This window comes from Onychostruthus taczanowskii, unplaced genomic scaffold (assembly GCF_017590055.1).
Source record: "Onychostruthus taczanowskii isolate IOZ18803 unplaced genomic scaffold, ASM1759005v1 scaffold14, whole genome shotgun sequence".
Taxonomy (NCBI): domain Eukaryota; kingdom Metazoa; phylum Chordata; class Aves; order Passeriformes; family Passeridae; genus Onychostruthus; species Onychostruthus taczanowskii.
Window position 1 is genome coordinate 14,125,296 of NW_024498573.1, and position 24,355 is coordinate 14,149,650.

The 24,355-nt window shown below is 44.7% G+C and overlaps 1 protein-coding gene across 7 annotated transcripts in view; it reads right to left on the reverse strand.

Moving 5' to 3' along the window:
* LOC121332218 (rho GTPase-activating protein 7-like) overlaps positions 1-24,355 on the reverse strand; it is a 51,622-nt gene that overhangs the window by 15,558 nt on the left and 11,709 nt on the right. The window contains exon 1 of one of the 7 annotated variants that reach the window (XM_041397442.1): positions 6,037-6,102. The exons of 4 other annotated variants lie outside the window; for them this stretch is intronic. In XM_041397442.1, coding sequence (XP_041253376.1) covers positions 6,037-6,049 — 13 coding nt within the window. In that variant the 5' untranslated portion in view covers positions 6,050-6,102. Of the gene's footprint in view, positions 1-5,983; positions 6,103-24,355 lie in introns of those variants that run through there. 2 more of the 7 variants (XM_041397441.1, XM_041397439.1) reach the window with 2 other exon arrangements.

A 24,355-nucleotide genomic window follows, 5' to 3' on the forward strand; every position in this document is an offset into this window, starting at 1 on the left:
GATTTGAATACATCCTTGGGATGTCTCACAGGGGGCTAAATCAGCTGTCCCTGAGCTGGGGCAGTGGGGCATCTGCTGCAGTAGAAATGAGTGACCAGAGCAGGGTGTGGGGCACACATCTGTGCCCTCACACGGCACAGCCTGCTCATGCATTCCAGAGCTGAGCAATGGTGATAAGACACAAACAAATCCTATAAATAAACTTAAAATGCTCTCACAACTTTAATAACACTGGCCACGGCCTAAGCATTCCCAGAACAAGAGTTCTCAGGAGTACCTGTTGCTAGGGCCTATCAATATTTATTTCCTTGCCAACTACCTACACCGCTTGGCAGCCAGTGCAGCACAGCGGATGTCAAGAACTCGCGGCTCACTCTGTGACAACCGGGGAAGGCCTGTGGCCAGTACTACCGAAACATTCCCAGAGAGGCAGAGCAGAACACAGCCTCACAGAACCACACACCAGGCTCCTCAAAACCACAGGCAGGTCAGCAGGGGTGCATGCCCCCAGGCTCTGATCTCTGCCAGCACTGGGAGTGTCTGGGTCTGTGGAAGAGGAGAGGATTCCCAAATCACTTTCTGTAGGTCTGTGCACACCCCAGAGTGTGTCACACCACACACCAACCTAAAAGCAAAGACTTCTTTGAAAGGAACATTGTTGAGCTACCTTAAAATCCAGCATGCTCAGTAGACAGAAATGGTTTTAAAGCACCTTAATGAGTAGCATGATAGGCCAGAGGAACAGAGCTGTTCCTTAAAACTATTTTCTTTACACATACACTCACAGATTAGGATTCCAGGGCACTTCACATACATACCTGTTCAAGTTCACTGCTTGCTTTGCTCAGACTTCTCAATTTTAAGTCATCAGTGCAATCAGACACTAACCAAAAATATCACACATCTTCCATGATTTTATTTTTCTGCTTTAAAACTTAAAATTGTTTCCATTTTCACTTAATCAAATTGGACAATGCCGTTCTAACAGAGACTTCCCTGCACAAAACTATAAGGCTTTTTCATCTGAGAATAAAGTGATACCACAGGAAGACCGAGATATTTTTACACAAAACAGATGGATGAAACTCTTTTTTCATACTGCAGAACAGAAACTAATTTCTTCTACAACAGCCTATATACACTATGCCTATATTTATTGCTATACTTAGTGCCATAATTTATCATAATCTTTACCACAATACAGCATTTACGGTAATAAAAGACAAGCATTGTATTCGTAGAGTAAAAGAGGAAAAAGAAAAGCTATTTGTAGAAAAGAGCCAGGAGGATGACCAGTCTAACACTAAAAGTTTTCATGAAGTGATTTTTGTTTAGAAAACCCCGGTAGATCCACTCAGCTGTGGAGAAACTGTAGCTGTCCTCTTTGCAGACCTCAGCCTACTCAGCCAGAGCCTGTGCACAGGAATCCTGAGCTCAGACAGGGACTCTAGGGGCTGAGTTCCCCAGTTCACAACATATTAAAAGCACAACTCCATTTTTAGACCAAACCAAGCCATGAAAAATGATGCAAAATAGAACAGAAATATAACACTGAAAAATATTTTGCATCTAGTGAGGCTATTTTCAATGAATATGCCTGAAAATAGACACTTACAGGTGGCTTCTTCCATAGAAGACATAGAAGGACAGAGGAGCTGGGGAATTTTCTTTGCTGATGTAAATCTCCAGGCCTTTTAACATACCTTTGCACAATCACAGGGCATGCTTGGATTAGATATTAGGAAGAAATTCTTTTCTGTGAGGATGGTGAGGCCCTGGCACAGGGCGCCCTGAGAAGCTGTGGCTGCCCCATCCCTGGAAACGTTCAAGGCCAGGCTGGACAGAGTTTGAAGTAACCTGGCCTAGACAAGAGGATGACAACTTATTAACATCTTTTGGGTGCTATCTGCACAACTGAAATAGCAGAGCGACCTAAATGTGTCACCTCCCTCTCCTGAACTGATTTCATAATTAAGCAGATGGGGAAAAAAAAAAAAACCTGCAAAATGTAATATTCCTAGTTTAGAGGCTGCCAGCAACTCTTCCATGCCAAGCCAGCTATTTCCCCACAGGCTATGGATGGTAGGTTACTACCAGATGTTTATGAGAAACAACACAGAGTACCCAGGCTGTGCCACCCTTTGGCTGCCCTGTGTCCCACAGGCATGTTCTGTGCTGAGGACTCAGCCCAGTCCCTGCAACGAGCACTCAGAGTCCTGCCTCTGCCCCAGCCCAGCCCCTCCACAGCTGCTGCCCCTTCCCCATGCACCCCCCTCCCTGGAGCCCTAGCGCCTCCACCAGCTGGGCTGTGACACCTCCCTGCAGCCTGGGCTGAGGCTGTGGGTGCCCATGTGAGAGTGTCCTGGGCGCAGCCTGCACCTCCCCTGCAGCCTGGGCTGAGAGGCTGTGTGTGCCCATGTCAGAGGGTCCTGGGTGCAGCCTGCTCCTCCCTGCAGCCTGGGCTGAGAGGCTGTGTGTGCCCATGTCAGAGGGTCCTGGGTGCAGCCTGCTCCTCCCTGCAGCCTGGGCTGAGAGGCTGTGTGTGCCCATGTCAGAGGGTCCTGGGTGCAGCCTGCTCCTCCCTGCAGCCTGGGCTGAGAGGCTGTGTGTGCCCATGTCAGAGGGTCCTGGGTGCAGCCTGCTCCTCCCTGCAGCCTGGGCTGAGAGGCTGTGTGTGCCCATGTCAGAGGGTCCTGGGTGCAGCCTGCTCCTCCCTGCAGCCTGGGCTGAGAGGCTGTGTGTGCCCATGTGAGAGTGTCCTGAGTGCAGCCTACAGGACCCACACTCCTCAGGTACCTGGAAACAGATGCTACAATGGGAATTAAATCCCTATCAGAATGAACGGCACTGTTGACCAGATTGTTTGCAACAAAGGAAAGACATCCATGCTGAGATTTGGGCATTGTCTCTGAGATGTTTTCCTGACAAGAAGCACTATCCTAACAAGGCAACCAGGCAGAGGCAGCAACCCAAACCAGTGACAGCTGTGTATCAAACAGGCCAGTCAGCCTTACTGTGAGGTGAGCGAACTTCAGCTAAAGAAAAACATCAAACTGTACTGCAAATTTTAAAATACTCAAAATAAAATGGGAGAATATAAATTCTTTTTGAAAGCACCAGCACAGTGAACCTTGCCAGGATGCAGTGTGCCTTTCAGTTGCTGCCAAAGCAGGAGACCTTCCATTCCCCAACTGTGAGCTCCTACTCCTCACTGACACCCCGAGCCGATGCCAGAAGGTCCTGTCAGCCAAACTGGCAGGAAATGAGTCACTTTTGTTTGGCAAGATGAGATTTAAGAAGTTTTAGCTTTCTGAATTGGCTACCACATGCTCTGATATGTTCCAGGGGCAGGACAAGGGCGCTGGTGGGTCCATGCAGGGACGTTTGGGAATGTGCAGCTGCCTGCCCAGGCCAGGGAGCTCAGCCTACTGTGAAACCTTTACCTAAATGTATTGCATTTACAGAGGTGTCTCATTGTAGGTCTTTTTCAAAGCAACTTTTTAACAGATTTTTAAAACCAATGATAGATGCATTACTTCTATCTCCATCCAAAATAGTTTTCCAGTTTCAACAGGTAGGAATCACATGGTGATCAGGACTTCATTAATTAAAGGGATTTAAATCTGAACACCTTCCAAACCATGGCAGAAGAAGAACAATTGGAGAGGTTTTATTGCTGTTTGCAGCACTCCTGCATTAGTTACTGCAGGACCCTCCTTGTCCCATGTTCTGTAGCATTTAAGTGTGGTGCTTGTGGCAAAGAAAGGATTTCTCAACATGCCCAGGAGACAGAACAGATCAGAGGGTAGGATTGACTCCTCACTGACTGCACATTGCACCACTCTGTAACGAAACAGAAAAAAATCCCAAAGGATTTTGCTCTTTCCCAGCCTATGTCATTATACAGATCTTTTTTCTCTCTCTCTAAATGCCAGTAATCCTCCTCAACAGCCACAGACAAGCAGGTGCCCAGGGTCCCCACTCCCAATGTGCCTGATGTGCCAGGCAGGGCCAGCTGTGCCTCCCAGGGGAATGCTGCTGCCTCCCCTCATTCTGACACCCAGACTGCCATTCCCCAGCCTCCCAGAGCTGCAGTCACCAGCCCCTGTGCACGCTTGGCAGCCACATGTCAAACTCTGCCACACATTTTGCCTACAGCTCACGAGCCCGGGGCTGGGAACTGGCAGGTCCTTTATGCACTGCCTCAGATCCTGTCACTGCTGCTTGTGCTGGCAGTGCTGGAAGCGACAAGGGGTTTTCAGGTTCCAATTGAACATCAAATGATGAGTTTCCCATCACATCTTTCTGGTTTGTGCATCTTCCTAGGGTTGTAAGAATTGATGTATCTTCCCTGTGAGTTACAGCTGCTAATGAGTTATCTCATTTTACACACACCCTGTGAAAAATGCATTTGCTGTGCTAGAACTCTGATTTCTGGACGTTCAGAACTGCATTTTACCTGTGACAGGATTTTTAATAATTGTTTTTATTTACATTATATCCTTTTACTTAAAAAGAGAGTTGGAACATGATGTCTGCTCCATGCTGAAGGCTCAAAAGCAATGCTTTCAAAGTAGGGTGTTTGCACTGACCAAGATATGCAGTCAGGGACTTGTAAAACTGTCCAACTCTCCAAGAGCTAAGATGGATCATAAATAATTGGAAATGTTTATTCTGTTGTCTCTTGTGCAATGCAAAATATCAAAGCTTAATTGTACTTTACTAACCCACTCGAGGAAGAGGAGAAAAAAAAAAGAGATTATAGCTTGGAATTTAGCCAGGATAATTTAGGCTCCATGCAGATAGTGAACATAAATGTCTGGAAAATGAAAAGGCCAAGATATTTGTCCTTTCATTCCTACTTTACTATCATGCTGGTGTTTTGGAACTGCAGCCAACTCTTCAGTTATCACAGCTGGGAACTGCAATGTATCCCAGAACTTTGTGGCAACCTTAATTGCATCTTTATCCAGCTCCTTGGCATCAGCTCCCAAGCCGATTACCAGGACTCCCAAGCTGATAGTAAGGCCTTTTCTCTGGTCCTTGTCATTTTCCTCCCTGTTGGTTCCTGGGACCCAGACAAGTTTAAAGGCATTTTCTTTGCAGGCCACATTAACTAGTTTGTCAGAGCTGGTTGATCTTTTAATTGCTTCTAAGTATGTTAGAGAAGGTAGTGTTTGCTCTATGGCAATTTTGAAGGGCTTGAGGAAAGTTGGTACCTAATTCACATCAAATTCAGGAGAAATGAGACTGTCTCTAATTTCCAGTCCACACTGGAAAATCCTTATCCAAGTAAGGGATTTATCTCCCTGAAACTAATCCCAGATATGTTGCTTCACTGTGCTTCAGCCCTGCTGGTTGCGAAGCAGGAGCAGATCCCACATTTCTCTGTTGCAGAAGCTCCTTATGGATGTTTTTTCACAGGACCCTTGTACATGATTGAGAAAAACTTGATGCAAGATTCCTGGGAGGAATTGTAGCAGGGAGGGCACTGCTTGCTGCCACTACAGCCAATATCAATAAACTTATAGCACAGAAGTAACAAACCCCTAAACAAGTGAACTGTCTGTGCTCTTTCACTGCATAGCACTAAGTTTTCTTTAATTATACAAAATGCCAGTAACACCACAGTGTGTGATACAGGTTCAACCTAGGTCTAAGGAACTATTTAACCCAATAGAGACTGCACAGTAAGTGGCTGTAACTAAAAGCAAGCTGGATTATTGCCCCTGTTAAAGCTATGCAGTGCTGAGCCTGCTGAGCCCAGGGCAGTGGACAAACTTTTACTGGGTCACTCTGCCCTGATGGAGCTTGTTGATATTTGAAGATATGCAACAAAGTCAGACAATCTACCTGGAACTTTCCAAGCACATCCAACAAGTCAGCAAAAGCAGCAGTTACTGGAAGAGCATGATCCAAAGTGTTGACAGCCAGAGAGCCACTGTCACACTAAAAAAGCAGTGGTGGAAACAGCAGCACCCACCTGGAGCCTCACCTGGGGATGTCATCTGCCACAGCACTGACCTGGATCCTCACCTGGGGATGTCATCTGCCACAGCACTGACCTGGATCTTCACTTAGGGATGTCATCTGCCACAGCACCCACAGGATCCTCCCCGGGGCTGTCCCGTGCCGCTGCCCCTTGTCCCCCGGCCCTGCACCGCCCGCTCCGCCCGCTCCGCTGGCACCGCCTTTCCCCGGCGAGCCCCGCCCGGCCCCGCTCCCGACCCGTGCCGCTGGAGGGCTGGCCCGGGTCCCTTCCCGTCCCTGCCGGGTGTCCCTGCCTGTCCCTGCCCGTCCCTGCCGGGTGTCTCTGCCCGTCCCTGGCTGTTCAGAGCCGCTGTCCCGCATCCGTGCCCCGCACTCGTTCAGATCAAGGCAAATCGACACTCCCTGCTTCCCTTGCTGGCTTACCTCCATGTTTTAAAGTTTTGCCAATGTCATTCCTCAAAGTTCTCCAAATTCAGCTATTTTTTCCCAAACACACAGAACGGTGCTGCCTCTACCCTGCACAGGAGAGCCGGAGCGGCGCTGAATCCCGCAGAGGAGATGCTGTATCCCGCAGAGGAGATGCTGTGCCCAGCGGCACAGGAGGGGCAGAGCAGAGCTGGGATCGGGGATTCATCCCTAAAACCGGCCTTTCATCCCCGCTAACAAGTATGCCCCAGCCTCACGATGTTCTGCAGTGCTGTTTTGCAGTGAGGTCCCTCGCCACAGTGCTTTTCATGGATCAGACGGAACCTGGGCTTTATTTTGCTTACATGGACTTAGTCTGGACTAAGAAGGGTTTGTGGTCTGAACAGCTCACATGCAGTTGTGCAATGAATCTGGGTGCTACAATCATATTAACATATGCAATAGACTTGACTTCTTTGCATTTGCTGTAGTTCATTGCTGCTATGATTTGACTTTATTCTTTTATTGATGCAGCACAAAATATAATAAAAAACCATGATCAGTCTTTGCAGCCTGAACAATCATCAACAGCGGTGCTACAATCATATTAACATGTTTTTCAACCTCTGCAATAGACTTGACTTCTTTGCATTTGCTGTAGTTCATTGCTGCTATGATTTGACTTTATTCTTTTATTGATGCAGCACAAAATATAATAAAAAACCATGATCAGTCTTTGCAGCCTGAACAATCATCAACAGGTCAGAGTGGCATGTAGGCTGGTCTCAAAAGAACATATCAAAAGCTTAAAATTTTTCACTAGAAGTTAACTTTAAATCCCTAATAATTTTTTATCTGCTGGACTGTCAGGCATTACAGTTCAATAGGGCAGATGGAAGGGTGGGATGCTGTGTTAATTTACAGAGGTTGAAAGGTAATTCAGACTCTATGAACAACTCCAGGCTCTAAATTTCTGTAGAACAACTTCATGCAGTGTTTAGGCCCTTAGAGTTTGGAGCCTAAAACACAGCAGGGAAAATAAGAATTTGAATGAAATGGATAAGCAAAAAATTTTAATTAAAATAAAAATTCTTATAGACGAAGAAATCTTCTTTTTCCCAATCTCATTTAGGAACATTTACCCTAATGAAGTTATAATTTATGGGTGTGTTTCATTATCACTAGTTTTCTGTATAACAACCAAATGCAAAATTTGCACAGACCTATGATTTATTTTTGTACAATTGCTTCCTAAATGGGCAATTTGTATGACACAATGAAAAAGATGTTTGATATTGGCACTCAGTGACACAATACTAAAGAAATTAGGGTAGTGTGATATATGGCATTAGCCATGATTACCTAAGAAAATGCTTTTTGCCAGACCCACCCAAAGCCATATAAAAAGCACACACCCTGCTCTGATTAAATTTGCAGCTATGTGCTTGGATTAGGGAGACAGAATGTATCATTTAAATCTGGGGATAACATCAGACTGCTCCCATCCCATAGAAATGCTCCAACCAGAGCATGCAGTTTCTCTTTCCCACCCATCTTCCTTTGGGCATTTCCCATGAGATGACAGTGCATAACCCTAAAATGTTCATTTTCTTCCTCTTTAAAAACAAACTACCATCAAGATCCCTAGTTTTGTGTGGGTTACCAGCCATGGAAAGACCCACATAAAATCTTAGGGGTGAACTCCTTCAGTCCAACACACATTCAGTGAAGAATTTCTGAAGGCTTTCCAGGAAGGAATTACATTCCTCCTTTTTGACCATTTTATGTATCCTGTAGGAAAACAAACCCGGGGAATCCTGGCATCTGCCTCTCACTAGAGGAGGTCCAGCCCACACACAGGAGGCTTACGTGCTGGAGTAAAGGGTGTCTGGAATAAGGATGTCTCAGCTTCAGAAGGGGCATGTGGGTATTTTCACAGCCTGACAAACACTCCACATTCAGCTGCCTGATGACTTTTGGGGCTGCTGCTGGAGGTTCCCAAGCTGGAGGGAAAGACAAGAAAAAGTTTCCTGCTCACCTGGGTTCCCAGGTTTCTGCTCACCTTTTCAGTTCCCAGCTCTGCCAAGGACCACAATAACATCACTGGAGCCTCAAAGCTTATGCCATTGTTTGGGACTGACACCTGGAAAAGGGGATAATTTCCCCCAAATGGTGCTTGTTGCTTGATTTCATATTTTCTGGACCCACCTACCCTTGCTGAAGGTTCTCCAGAACTTTTCTGATGGGCTTCCTTCCAAACTTTGGCCAAACCCCTGACTGTAGTCAGCACATGCAGGGATGCTGCCCACAGCAGCTCCAAACCACTCACGTTCCACCTCACTCAAATGTGGCGAAAACAATCCTAGAGTGGGTCCTTTTAAACAACTTCACAAAGCACTGCATGACCAGAATTAATTGTTTTCAGCAATGAGCTGCTGAATCCCTCACTCATGCTTAACCAAAACTCTGCAGAACCCCCAAGTCACCAAAGTTATTTCAGACAGTCACTGTGCCAAGCAGTGGAGTCGCTTCCTAATAAAGCCAAGCTCCCTGCATATTTTAATTCCTGTCACTGGAATATTTCCCTTACATTTACAAGAGATCCCCTCACTTCTTTCTTCCCCTCTCTCCCTTTTATCACCTCCCTCAACACTTTTCATGAATCAAAGTTGAATGACATTTCATTTCTAACTTTCTCCTGGTAAGATCCCAGAGTAATTGTTTTCTATTTTCTTCTCTGATCATCCTGAGTTAACATAGGAGATCAAGGAATCTAACTTCAGCTCTAACTATACTAGGAGGCATCAAGAAAGATATTTCTATGGAAACAAGTTGTTCAGAGAGAAGCCAAATGATTAATTAACAAGTTAGACCAATTGGGAGGAAAAATGCAGAACAAAATACAGTCAATACATTGAGACAGTTAAAAGAGGGGGATGTTAAAGGTGGTAGGGAATAACTGCCAGTTAGAAAGAAGAAAATTAATAAACTCACTAGAAAAAGGATTTAAACTTGAAAATAATTAGATGAAATTAAGGGGGAAAAAAGATAGGTTAACAAAACCAAAAAATTCTGAGAAGGAACGCCATTGGTTGAAAAGCATTTTTCCAGGGCCAAAGACTGAAACTTTATCATCTATGATACAAGAGAGGTTAGACAAATTGCACATGCTTGTACTGCAGGGGGAAAGATGTATGAGCAGAAACACTGTGTCACTATTTTTCCTCTCTTGTGACAAGAGTAAGATGAACAAAGCCTTTAATCTTTTTTAAAAAGAGGAAAATAATATTGTTAAATATAGACTATTAGATATGCTGAAATGCTGTTGAGGTGAAGTCAAAACTTAAACCCACCATATTACAGAAGTGGCATCTTGTTACCACTCTGGTCTTCCTGACAGAAAGCAGCTGTGTGAGAAGAGAAGTATAAGAAAATAAGCACATCCAGTGGCCCCCTGAAATTAACAATAGTTTTTTCCCCTGAAAGTCAAGATAAAATGGTTTGTGTCCAAGTAATTCAAAAAGCTCTTGGATTACAGGAACTCCATTCTCTTGCTTTGTCCCTCTGTAGTTAGACCTGATTTTCCAGGCTTCACCATCAAAATCTTAAAACATGATTAAAAATTTTCAAATGGTTTTCATGTTATGTTATTTTCTCCACCTCCCAATGAACTTTGCTTGGCTGCTTTCACTGGGACATTCCAGTGAAACCTGCAGCAGATAAAGCATTATCCCATTTCCAAGCTTACTTTCACAGAGCTGAACTCTAGAAAATGCTGCTATGTATCCTAACAGGATCAGATCATCATTAATTCTAATTTTTATATCTTCCTTTCTAAACCCAGCCCTCACTTAAAAGGTCATAGGAACAAAAAAGGAATTACCCATACCCTACCCTCCCTTACCTCTTCTGGAAATCCCTGCAAAATAAAACCCAGGGAGAATTCCCCTTCTAATACCAGATAACAACTGAGATTCAAAGAGAAGCCCCTTTTAAAATGGAAATATAAAACATCCTGGTTATTCCTGTATCCCTGAGGGGTTGGTGCCTTTATATGGCTGTTTACCTGCTCCTATGATAATCACAACTACTCCATGCTGTTATGAAAGGAAATATTGTGGAATTGTTTCTCCTGGAAAACAACACTATGTTGCCTCAGCCAGCAGGTGTCAATTGATTTGATATTTCCTTCTTTAAATTCCGATGCTCCAATTTCCATTAAAATTGTGTAATCTGTTTCTCATTAGAGCAGGTCAAATCTGAAGCTGGAACTTAGCTTTTGCCTTCTGTTGTTAAAAGTTAAGCATTATTTAGAGAGGAAAACACTATGCCATCATGATGAATTCCAGGGATTTTCTCAAGAACTTTTAGGGTTAGACTAAACAAATTGAAGAATTCTTTCAGAACTATTGAAGTTCCTAAAATGGGGGTGAGAGAACGTGGCACAAAAACCATAACTTCTTGTTTGATAGATTCACGGAGACCATTTAATTTGAAAAAGCTCAGGAGAAATGTAGTGGGTGCATGGAGCTGGAAATCTATGTGCAGTGTTCATGTCTAGGATCAGAGCATGGAGGAGTCTAACTAGTGCAGGGAACGGGGTACCCAGAGCAGAATCACAGCTCTGACCCCCTGCCAGCCATGAAAAACAAGCAGAGTAAGCACTTTGATTTTCTCAATCACTTAACTACTTCTATCTCAAGAGCTACTTAAAAGCAAAGGTGACATTGAAGGCAGAGCCACCGACACTTCTGAAGTCTCCACATAAAAGCTTTAACCTGCAGAGCCTTGGCCAGGGCTCTTGAGGAACAGAGCAGGATCTGTGCTCACAACCAGACCTTCCCGAGGAGGGAAAGCCCTTCATCGATAACACAGCCTTGGAGGCTTCTTTCAGTTCTTTCTTCCAAAATGTAGCCAATGCTTTGGATAAATATAACTGGGTTGAAAGCATACTGCAAAAAGAGTTCAAGTTAAAGTCAACATCTGACTGCCCAGGCTTAAAAAACCAGTTCTGCCTAGGTTGCAGGAAAAAAAAAAATTGTTGCTTGTAATCTCTTACATTTCCTATTCACAGTATTTTCTCTAAAAGGTTTTGTCATCTCTGTTATTAAAATGCATTTCTAGAATCATAACACAACTTGGGCTTGGTTTATTTATGCTCCAGCAAGATCAGGCCCTTCACAGAGGAATGAATAAGCTGCTGAAATGGTCCTGAGGAAGCTTTTAAATTGCACCTGCTTGTATTTGGACCGGAGATATTTGGGAGTAGATGACTCTTACCTCTGTGCACCATACAGAAACACTGTCAGTAACGCTTGTTTTTTTAATCTAAGTAACATCATTTCAGACATGACAAAATGTTTTTTCAAGCAAAGCAGTCCAGCTAGAATCTGCTAGTCTCCAGAGTAAATTTTTGAGACTAGTGTTCCTTAGAAGGAAACTCTGGAGGGTTTTCATGTGAGGAACAAATCCAAAAGAGTGAGTCCCTGCATAACCAGCACGTGTCCCAGACATTAGTGGACACAGTGTCCTGCCTTGGACAGTAGTGGTCATTGCCAAAGACATTACATGATGTGGGAGAGCCAGACAAACACATGGGAGCAGGCAGAACATCACAAAATGTATGAAGCTCCTCCACGTAACTGTATGGAAAAGGATCTTTCAACTGCTCCCACAGAAGAAGGCACAGATTTTGATTCACAAAGCCTTGTTCCACAGCCCTCTGCCCACTGCCTGCTTGTGGTGAGCTGGATGGGAGTTCCCCACAGCCCTCACTGATATTCAAGACGGATATTTTACATGGAGGGAGAGGCTAGGGACAGAAGCAGCTCACCTCTGTCTCAGCACTGAGACACAATCTACAGTCTGTGATGTCTTCTGGAGGGGTTCTGCAGGGCACACCCGGGGGCCCTCATTCCTGCTCAGAGTGACTGTCAGTTCAGCAGTTCATAGAGAGAACAAACTCACCAAGACATTTTCAGCTGTTTAAACAAATAATCCCAGGCTGCCCACTCCTATGTCTTACCAGGCATGAATGGGCGATCCATTCTAGAAAGAACACTTGAGAAGTAAAACTCTTTGTGTAAAACAACCAACAGGAACCACTTCTGTGCTGCTGTGTCCTCTGACACGTGAGCAGGTGTGAAGCTGTTCACAAACCCACACTGAGCTGTTCCCTTCTCCAGCCAGTGCAGTGTGAGCCAAGTGCCTCGGCACGAACAGGAGCCCTCCACTGGTGCAGCCCCACCATTTCACCAGGGTTTGAGTTGGGTTTGCAGGGAAACAGTGTCACAGAGGGAAATTCCTCCAGAGACTGCGGTGTGCACCATCCCTGGCTGAGGAGGTGATGTGACACAGAGAGTGACAAACAGATTGGCCCTTCCCTCGGGAGATCAGACACTGCTGTGACACTGCTGTGGACCAAGACTGAGTGAAATGGGATCTGTATCCAAACCTGCATCCTCTTTCAGTCATGGCTCTTGAAAAACAGCGGTTTCTTGCCTGACCAGAAAAGCAGAACACTACCTTATGCTTACCTTTCTTCCTATCTTCATTATACCTTAGCTGTTGAGCAAAGTGGTTGGACAGAGGATTCTTCAAAGGCCCAGTGGATGCTCATTCCAGCAACAAATCAAAGCATCTGGACAGGTCCATTTTTTGCCTATCAGCCAAAACCAGTACCTCCTAATTTTAGCAGACTGATTTTGCACATGAAAACAGTTTCTGTTTCTAGCAATATGTGTTAACAGCTCAGGAAGCAGCAACAGGCAAGTGCCATCTCAGAGCAAAGGCTGTCCTGAGTTTATCTGCGCCTGCAGTCAGATCTGGAACTCCCCTGAGAACAGGTTTGCTTGAGTGTTTTCAAGAACTCCTTGCTTCTGAGCTGAATAGGTGAATAAAGACATCTGACTGTCAGAGCTTGGGTGCTGAATTATTACCAGTGGTGTGGCACTGCCATCAGTGTGAGCAATGGGAGGCAAAGGAACACGGAGGGTTTTATCATCTAAGAGAAATGTATGGTGACTCACATATATAAGAAGAACTAGAATGTATAAACTTCAGAAATTTTGGCAATTTATTGGTGAAATTGAATTATAGAACAGTAAAACCTGAAAGGCAATTAGATTTTTGATAGAATGATGATCAAAAAGATTTAACAAATACTGGCTTGAATGCTCCAGAGTTTGGTCATGTCCTTGCTTCATTACTTGTAAAGCCGTAATTTTGTCGAGATGAATCATTGGGGACCAAAAGATCTTACCTACAGTTTTGCTCTTTGTTATGAGCAACTAATACCACAGTGACCTTGTCCAGTTTGCATCCCCCCATAAGCTGAAGCTATTTTCAAAGGTATTTGTCAAGTGTTAACCAATCTGTTTCCAGGGCAATAACAGAAAAAGAAAAACTAATGGTGGTCAATTTGAGCCAAATAAACCATTCTGGATTATGGACTGATTTTATGATAGACTTGATCTTTTCCTGGCTCGAATTTATCATCACCAAATAATTCCTTGAAATCTTTGAGACCCTCACAGAAAACACCTCTGTTCTATTTCTGTGGGTTTTTTATATGTGCTCATTTCTATGACAGACACTTAAGCTTTTAATTTGAATCACTAATGTTAGGCCAGTGGTAAACTTCTGAAAATGCAATTGTTGTTTGGGAGAAATAACAGCCAAAAGATTTTGATAAATAGCCTCAACAGTTTCCATCAATATATGTAGCATTCTCATCTGAAAAGCAGCACAGCTCATATCTGGACCTCAGAGAAACTGAGACTCATTTTGGCTTTTCACTCTGGCACTTTAAATGAGAAGAAGATGTCAAAGAGAGCAAGAATAAAGCAACCAATGAGGAGGGAAAAAATGAAGAAACTGCAGATCAGTATCTGTATGGCAAAGTGTAAAATTGCAGTAGCAACTTTCAAATCAATTTTCTGAATGTACCAGATGTGCTGTCTAGTCAGGGAGCTACAGAGGAGCTCCCCTTGCAGCCCTTCCATGGACTGTGACAAGAGCCAAGGAACAGGTCAATATTCTGAGTGCTTTAAAAATAATTTCCTTTGCAGCAGCTCTAAAAAGTGGAAATACCTTGGAAAAATCACAGTGTTGCTTTAAGCATGTATCTCATTTTTACAATAGGCCTGGAATTGATGTCAAATCAATTTAAAGGCAACATAAAAGCAGATTCATATGCTATAGTAGGCTCAGGCTCCTTAATAGACTACAGTGTATCTCAGCAATGCCTGGGAGCTTGTTTTATTCTCTGCATGGTAATTGTTTACTGAAAGATGAGAATAAAGTTGACATATAAAACCAGCTTTTAAAATATTTTAGTAGTATATTAGAGCTCTGGAGATAAATATTTAACATAATAAATAGAAAATGTCCAGCTCTCTTGTCTATCACAGGAATTTATTTCCCCTCTTTCCAGCACCCACCTGTACTGACCTAAAATGCTCTGTCTAATAATATTGAGAAGAAAATATGAAATACTTCAGTCATGGGTGGATGGAAAATTCACTCCCCCTTCCTAAAATTTAGCTCTTTAAATATACAGATGGACACCAAGCAGGGGCACTATCAAGAGAGCCTAACCAGGTCAGAATGGGATGGGGATGCTGGCACCGTTTTCCCCTCCTCCAGGTCTCAGAAGGCATTTCTGCTTCCACACCCAACTGTCCCAGCTGCTGGGAACCAGGGCATGGCCAAAGCCAAGGTGGGGCAGCACCTCCTGCCCCAGCCATGGATGTGCTGGAGGCCAGAGCGCCGGGACAGACTGCAGGCACCGAGCAGCACTGCGCTCCCTGCTCGGGACCCCCAGCAGGCTCCGTGTGCTGGGATGATAAATACCATGATATGTGTGCTGTGGGTGCAGCGTGTCTCTGCTCAGAGCCTGGTTTGTGTACATAACTCGAGCTGACCTCCTCCTCCTCCACCGAGGCACTCCTCCGAGCCAGAGATCTGTCGGGCGTCACCAGGCTGCTTATTTGACGCACTATTTTTAAATAACTCACAAATATTTAAACAACATTTCTGTCAGCATTACATGTTTAGAAGACATCCAGGAATGTCAAGAGTACCCGAGCTGGCTGGCCCACTTTGAGCAGAGCCCTGCAGCAGTGCCGAGTTGTGGAGTGGCCTGCAGCTCACACCAGCTCATGCACAGCCCCTGGCAAGCGGCGCGGAGCTTTCAGCACCCCTGCGAGAGGGCTCTCGTGAGACGGGCTGGGACTGCACAGTGTGACTGCCTGAGACACCCAGCCTTGGTTCTGGTTTACTTGTGATTTCATTTTGGGGGATAACAAAGAGCCGAAAGGCACTGCTGAAGACCAATTTTTGGTCCTTTCACCTCTGTGATGTCTCTCAGCCTCTCGGAGATCCTCTCCTGGAGGAGCTGGAGCACCCATTCTGGCTAACAAAGCTTTGCTGGTTCTGAGAAAGTCTCCAGACTAACTGAGGCTCACAGCCTGACTTCACTTCAGATTTCAGCAGCGCTCAGTCCTTGCCTAGGACTGGAGCAAAGCTTGGTGCCAGTCTAACTGCGATGGGCAGCTGCATCCATTCTCACATGGTGTCCAGGCACTACACAGCATTTAATGAGCCAAACAACTTTCCTTGGATGGCTTGGCTGTGCAGGTTTTTAGAGGACATGGAGCTGACAGTTAGTCTGGAGACTGACTGAGCCAATGCTCCTGTCACACAGCAGTGTGAAGATAAAAGGCAATTGGATTTTAGTCCTAATTTAATGCACATTTGGGATACATGGCTGTATCTTCCATAACATCTCCACTATCAGGTGATGGGTGTAAAGGCATCCACTCCCCAGGCAATACTGCAAACCAATTTATTAATCAATTTCTGCTTTGAAAAAAAAGCAAGGGCAGTAAAGCTTGGTTTTAAGACCTGAAAGCTTTTGTGTTTGTTATTTTACCACTGTTATATCTGGCTATAACAGACTTTCAGAGCTTAACAAAAGAGTATTTCACACATTCTGAATTTGAAGAAGTTTGCTGCTAGGATGTTCAAAATAGAAATACTGACGCTGAAGCACCCAAACCAATAAAACCTGTTCATAAAAGCACTTAACATCAAAAGACACTGATGTGCTTTAGCTCACTTCAGATTTCAGATTTCACTCAGTCCTTACCTAAGACCAGAGCAAAGCTTGGTGCCAGTCTACCTGCGATGGGAGGCTGCATCCATTCTCACGTGTGTCCAGGCACTACACAACCCTTTATTGAGCCAAACAACTTTCCTTGGATGGCTTGGCTGTGTAGGTTGCTAGGGGACATGGAGGTGACAGATGACCCCAGCATTGTCTTGAGAGAGGGCTGGAAGGAGTATGAAGCACATTGCAAATCTTCACCTTCTTCTCCAAGCAGTGGTGGCTAAAGGTGGCTAAGTCAGACTGGCAGCAAACACATGCATTTCCTCTGCTTGCCAAGTCCCCAACATTATTTGGGAGGAATGTCATAGGCTGGAGCAGAGTTAGGTTTGGAAGGAATAAGGTATATATTAGCTACGTGGGCAAGGTAACAAGTCAAGTATGCATTCCCTGTGTAAAAGGCTTCAGAAGGACCAAGAAACAAGCACATTTTTCTGTCAATATTAGGATACCAGCACACGTAAACACCTGTGAGTTTTGCCCTGCAGAAAAGCAATTTCTCACTTTCTGTAAAACATCTTCACCTAATATTTTGCATACTACAACCCCATCTCAGTAAGATCTAAGATCTCTTTTGCAGAGAAGACACCATCCCTATGTCTGTCACTGGCAGAGAAGTGAAAGGACTCCAAACACCCTTCCCAACACATTGCCAATACATACAAAGTAGGAACCCAGATCTCCCAGAGTAGGTGCCAGAGGCTGGATGTGCCCTTTTCTGTAGGTGTAAACCCTCCAAAAATGAATGGGTAGGTGTGTGCTGCAGTGTTGCTAAGTTTAGGGACATTTACCTTTGCCCACAAAGCACTGCCACATATTTCTGTGACAGGAGGCTTTGCCTTGTCTCCCCACATTTAAGAATAACTATTGTTGTCAGGTTCCAGCTGGACACAGGAATGCTGTGCAGTTTCTGCTGTGGCATTCAGATAGTCCTTACCTCTGATAATAGAGAGTGAGGGAGTGCCTGGGCTGACAGGACCTGATGGGTTGGTTTACATCAATATCACTCACTCAATTGCACTATAACTTTTTGCAGTTCTTCTAAAGGAGGCAGTATAGAAAAAAATATTCATACACAGCATCTTTGCTCCTCTCCACAGATGTCCCACTTCATCTTTAAGAAATAAAAACAGCAAAAGGGAAAGAAAACAAAAAGGAAAGGACACTGCTCTCTTGCAACATCAAGCCAGCGTAAGCAGTGACAGCACCCACATGAAATATTTTACCATTAATGGCTCCAATAGAAATCCTTCTGGATGATCTATGGAAGCTCTGCAATCAGAAATAGTCTAAGCTTTGCTCAGCCCCATTTCAAAATCACGGTTCTCTGATGAGAAGGGAGTTGCCCTCACATGTACCATCAAATTTAGAAATCCATTTAAGTCCTTTTGATGTTATTTGAATGATCACTTCTGAAAGGTTATAAAACAAAGTGCAGCTAAGCCATATTTGTTTTTTCTGCAAGGTTTGGAAAGTGTAAATACTTAAATCATCAACAAAGTGCATGTCATTCATATTCACCATACCTTTTAAAAGCATACTTAGCATACCGCTGAGAAAGATTACTCTGCTGACAAAAATCAAGTGTCTGGATTAATTTAGAGGAGTGCATTTCACAATCCATCATTCCAGAATAAGAGAACAAGGAACTGCTCAGTTAAATTAAATTGTGAGTTACTCTGGAACAAATTAAAGGAAATTAATCTCTGCACTGTGTCTAGTCCAGACATGTAATTCGGGGCTGATGCTATTAAAAACCAAACGGTCTAGCTGGGCTTCATAAAGACTGAATAATTTTACAACTAATATTTGTTTGGACTCTTGCACAACATGAGAAGCAGCAGGATTTGTGGTTTGTAAGATGAGCTGGCAGTTTCAGGCCAGTGCTCCTCAAGGACTTTTTGAAGAACAGGTGTGAGAAAGCAGCCTGGGAATGGTGGGGCAGAAGCAAAGAGGTCAGCAGAGAGAGAGGATGCTCCTTGCTCCCACCATGGCATGTTTGAACAGCAGGGACACTTTGGTGGCCAGCAGGGCTGGATTTGGTCCATGTGGGTCAGCTCAAGGGCTCTGTGTCACACCCTGCCCAGCCCCAGCTGCTTCAGTGGGGCCTGTCTGGGCTGCAAGGGGTTTGATCTCTGAGAAAAGGATTTTATTTGATAACCCCAGAGCCCACATGTGGACACAGTCCAGCTCAGCAGAACAGATGATCTACTGAGGAGACTAAAAACAGCAGAGTGAATGAAGAAACTTAATAGAAGAGTGTAATAAGTGGTAACAATCAGTTTTAGCTTTGCATGTGTTACCCAAAGCCCACTTCTCTAAGTGTACTTTTACTCTTTTCCTTTTCCCTTTCCCATTTTTTCCCCCACCCCCCATCTTTAAATAACAATTTATTATCAACTGCCTCCTTCATTTTCACTTAAAATTTTCAGTTTCAGTTTCTTTTTTTTTCTCTTTCCCGCACCCCCCATCTTTAAATAACCATTTACTATCAACTGCCTCCTTCATTGTCACATAAAATTTTCAGTTTCAGTTTCTTTTTTTTTCTCTTTCCCGCACCCCCCATCTTTAAATAACCATTTACTATTAACTGTCTCCTTAATTTTCACTTTAAATTTTCAGTTTCTTTTCTCCCTGGCTTTGTATAGATATATTTAATCTGAACTTTTCATAGCAGAAGAAAGAGTCGTTTGAAAAACAATGTTCCAATGGGATGAAAACCCCTTTATAACCAGTTGCCCTTAAAAAGTAAATCAGAATATTATCCTCATATACCTGACAGCATTCCAGGGAAAACATGAGCATATTTAATTTGCATTAATTGCCCTAACTAGGTCGTTTAGGCAGTGGTGGCTGTGGCCAGTGGAGGAGCCAGCTGAGCACTGAGAACCTGAGCTGTTTAGTGACCTGGAAGAGCAGGACTTCACTCAGTGTGAAGCATTTCAGAAATCTCAGGGCACAGAGCTCCATTTTTCCGGGTGGGGCAGACACTTTAGGGAGAAACTGTGTCTTTGGGCTGGAGCTGCAAGGAAACCTGCAGGAGAGGCAGCAGTGCTGCTCAGGCTTCTCAGCTGCAGCCTGAGGTTGTGTAACTCCTGAGAAATGCACGCCTGCAGGCTGCTGTGCTAGGCCAGGCGCTGAGCTGAGCTGAGCTGAGCTGAGCTGAGCTGAGGAGCCAGCTGTGAGTCAGCTCTCAGCCGCACAGCCGTGCAGGGGCAGCCACAAGCTGTGACCTGGAGCTGGTTCTGGTGCTGCCACCAGCAAGCACACCAAGTGGATTTCATCCCTGGCAGCAGCAGCTCGTTCCTCTCTTGTGTCCAGCCTGATGTGGTTATCCCTAGTTTGCAAATCCACACACTGATCAGCTTGGGAGTTTATATCTCCACAAATTCTGATTTCCAACGTGCTGTCCTTCTCCATAGCAAAAGAGGCATTTTGGTGCCCCACGTTCTACCTGCACACTCCAGAAAGACCATAGTACAGGGGAAGGTGTTCCTCTGAAGAGCTCTGCTGTCCCCAGCATTACTTGGGAGGAATCTTCACCTTCTTCTCAAAGCAGTGAGTAGCACATTGCAAATCTTCACCTTCTCCAAGCAGTAGTGGCTAAAGGTGGCTAAGTCAGACTGGCAGCAAACACATGCATTTCCTCTGCTTGCCAAGTCCCCAACATTATTTGGGAGGAATGTCATAGGCTGGAGCAGAGTTAGGTTTGGAAGGAATAAGGTATATATTAGCTACGTGGGCAAGGTAACAAGTCAAGTATGCATTCCCTGTGTAAAAGGCTTCAGAAGGACCAAGAAACAAGCACATTTTTCTGTCAATATTAGGATGCCAGCACACGTAAACACCTGTGAGATCTGCCCTGCAGAAAAGCAATTTCTCACTTTCTGTAAAACATCTTGACCTAATATTTTGCATACTACAAGCCCATCTCAGTAAGATCCAAGATCTCTTTTGCAGAGAAGACACCATCCCTATGTCTGTCACTGGCAGAGAAGTGAAAGGACTCCAAACACCCTTCCCAACACATTGCCAATACATACAAAGTAGGAGCCCAGATCTCAGCCAGGCCAGAGGCTGGATGTGCCCTTTTCTGTGGGTCTAAACCTACAGAAGGGAAAGTGAGAGAGGAGATATGCACAAGGTCATACAGCAGGGGAATGAATGGGCAAATTCAAATAAAAAAGCCTTTCAGGACCTCACCCTTCAGGCTAGCCACACACTGTCTCTTCTGAAATCAGGAAAAATGAGCATGGGAGAGAATTTCCATCATCTTAGTGTGATTAATTCCACTCTGCTGTAACCACTGAAATACCAACCATTTGTTTTTATACATTTGGCAAAACACCTTTCCCTTTTATTGCCTCGGCCAAATCAGCCCAATTTTTCAGTCTGATTGGGCATTTGGCAGTAATGCACCTAAATGGCTCTGCTGCTGCAGGATGGCCCAGCCCTGGCACGGGGAGATTGATAGCACTGAGCCCCAGGTAAGGCTGCTCCATTTTCCTGCAGACTGATTAGTACTGTCTATTCCAGCCATTTAAGTGTTTTTTCAAAGAACACATTTGAAGAGCTGAAATGGATACACACTGTCAGCTCCTGGCAGTTTAAGTGCAAACAGCTGCCCTGAAAGCTCTGTGCAGCACCACAAAGAGATGAGCCTCTATGAAAGCTAGTCAATCAAAGAAGATAAATCTTTGTGTCAGTTCCAATTATTGAGATACTCCAGTTAACTCAGGGAATCACAGACATTAGACTGGCTTTAAATGCCCACGTGGTTGAGACTGTACCATTGCTCCTGGGAGGCAATTTCACTGTCTGACAGATCAAGAGGCTTTTCTCAGCTAGTTAATTCCAATTAAGTTTTTCCTCTCAATTTCATCCTACTATCCATTATCCTCAGTCAGCTACCCTTCACAATTCCTCTCCTGCCGTGCTGCTCGTGCCAAGACTTCTGGAAATAGTGACATTATTGCAAGTACCTGGTGATGACACCCATGAGACCTCCCAGTGCCTCCCAGGCCTCGGAGAAAAGATGGTTTCTGTCTTAAAGAGCTTTTTTCCAGCTTCTATAGCCTTTAAATAAAGCTCTACACTCTAATTTAGGTATGTCAGTAACCTCCCTCTTTGTGCTTTGCCTCTTGCCCTCTGATAAACTTTGTTTCTCCTGGCTCCCCTGACGGCAGGTAGCAAGCAAAGTGTAAAGGAGATGTGTTTAGATGGTGAAACACTAGGAAAGAGCTGCTGCTGCAGAATTACCTGCTGATACTTTTCTAGAAGTCCACAAGCACTGGTGTCCTGGAAGGTGTCATGAGAATAAATAACAAAACACAGAAGATTACACTGCTGCCTCATGAACTTTATATAAAGCAAAATTCCAGGGGATTCCAGTAAATAATTCCTTTCCTTCCTCCTCCAAAAAGTAATGGGGCTGGCTGTGCCCTTCAAAGTGGATGGGATTCATCAGTGGCTCGTCTCTGATATCAAAAGAGGCTGGTGACACAGCACAGCTCCCCTTCCCTCAGCCACACTGCTGTCCCTCTCACACACTCAGGAAGACAAATGGAATTAAACAATCTGTAAACATATTCTTCCAGCTCAGGAAGGTCAAGGGGTTTGCAAGTTTATTTCAAGAAACAAGAGGAATTTAGCCCTTTATTGAACACAGCAGCCAGCATCAAAGGATGGGAGCTCCTCTGAGAAGCAGCTCCCTACCCCAGGGCAGGGCTGCCAGGGTAAAGTGTGTGCATGGCCAGGTCAGGGCTGGAGCTCCAGCCCAGATTTACACCAGTGTAAAGGAAAGCAGTCCCCAGCCCAGTATTTACATTATTCAGGCCAAGGAAAAAATGTAGTGGCAGCTGTGAACAGCCCTGATAGGAGGACCTTCATGCAGGGGTTTAGTTTGTTGTTGCAGCTGACTCTCTGTATCTCCTTTATCTTTTTCTTTCTCCCCCCCTCCTTTCAGAGATGATTGACCTTAAATGCAAAAGGATAACGTGGGTCAGGAGGAGTGTTTATTATGTATGAGTTATTTTCTTTCATGTTAGCAAAATCCTTTTGTAGAAGTTGGCAGAAGTCCCTGTTACAGCTAAATTTTGGACCCATGGGTGATCTGGAATTTAAGATTATTTATGTCTCAGTATAAAAAAAGCAGTGGAAAGGAAGCAAATTCAAAGAAAATAATCAGAGCACAGCTGAGGTCTGTAGCTTTACTTGTTTAAAGCATTCAAGTCTGTCACTGCCCTCATCTTCACTGAGGCTGGGTGACTGTTTCAGTGGTTTCTGGCTTGTGTGTAGAAGCTGGAGCATGTGCAGCAGTTACACACCACTATGCAGTGTTGTTACATAAAGCAAGGAGCATGAAGCACTTTACAGATTCCAAGAACTGACTGGCACAGCAGAGCTGGCTACAGATGTGCTGACATTACTGCAACTCCTGGTGCACTTTAACCTCTCTGCACTGCAGGTAGGGAGGAAGAGCAGGTGGGGAGCAGATGTTGCTGCTGCCCCTCCAGTCCCTGTCCCCAGGCCATGGCTCTCACTGGGCTGGGGTGACAGGCAGCCACACTCTGCAGCCCTCACCCACTCTGCTCCGTGGGTCCTCAACAAATCTCCCCTGGCTCCAGGGAGCTGTTTGCACTGTGAAAAGGAACTGCTGAGTGTGACCCAGAGCTGAAGTTCAGCCTGGTCTGCCAGTGCTGTCCAGGCTGGGGTCATTGCAGGGAAGATCATTCCTGAAGGGTGGGGCTGTAAAGAACATTTTTAGGAAAGGGTTATTTTTGTGTGTTCGTTCCCAGAATGGTCCCAGGGTAAATCCATACTGGCTGTTTTTCTAAGTCTCATTTACTCTTAATCAACATTCACAGAAAACTGAGGAAAAAGTTCTTAAAATATTCAGAAAACAGCTTTGCTCCTTGGCCATGCTATTTCACAGCAATCTTCCAGCAAAGGTAAAGAGAAAACCACAGCTGCTCTTCAAGGGCAAAACTCCCAAAACCTTGTACCATCAGAGTCAGAGGCCAGCCCCAGTGACAGGATAAGCTCTGCCCACACTTCTCCTCTGCTCATTTTTGCAGCAGAGCTCTCTGCAAACAGACACCATTCTTCAATCCCACAGTCCACCCCTCCTGTGCACAGAGCAAGGAGGAAAGCAGCACCCTACAGCCCCCCCAAACTGTGCCCCAGCAGCCAGGGGTGAGCAGAATTGTCTCAGCTTTGGAGAACATTTGAATGCACAGCAGATTTCACTCTGAGGTGCCCTCCCCCTCCAGCACAGCAGACATTCAATATGTGCATATTTAATGCTCTGCCAGCTCTGCAGCCATGGGCTGGATCAGCAAGGGGAACTCGCCTGGGTAATTCAGGTGTCTGTGGGATGTCAGAGCCTGCAGGTACAGTTAGGGTGACATTTTCAGAAGTATCCACCTTTCTTAGGCTCTTCAAGCTCCATTGAAACTTGCTTGAGGTGAATTTGAATGGAACATAGGCCCCCAGATCTCTTTTGTATTTTAGGTTAGCTTCTATCCTTAAATTTTGCAATAAATAACAAACAGACACTGCCTGAAAAGTTGGGAGCAGAGTAGGAGTTTGGATAGCAAGATCATGGGCATAAATGAGCAAAATTCCTTTGAATATTGAAAGTATATTTAATGTGGTGCTCAAGGTGACACAGCAAATCAATGGGCAAAACTGAAGCAAAGCCCTGAGGGCATATTACTTACAATCAGATGCAGGAGTAATTGAGTAATTGCACAGACTCAGAAGCAGCATTACATCAACTTAACATATGGC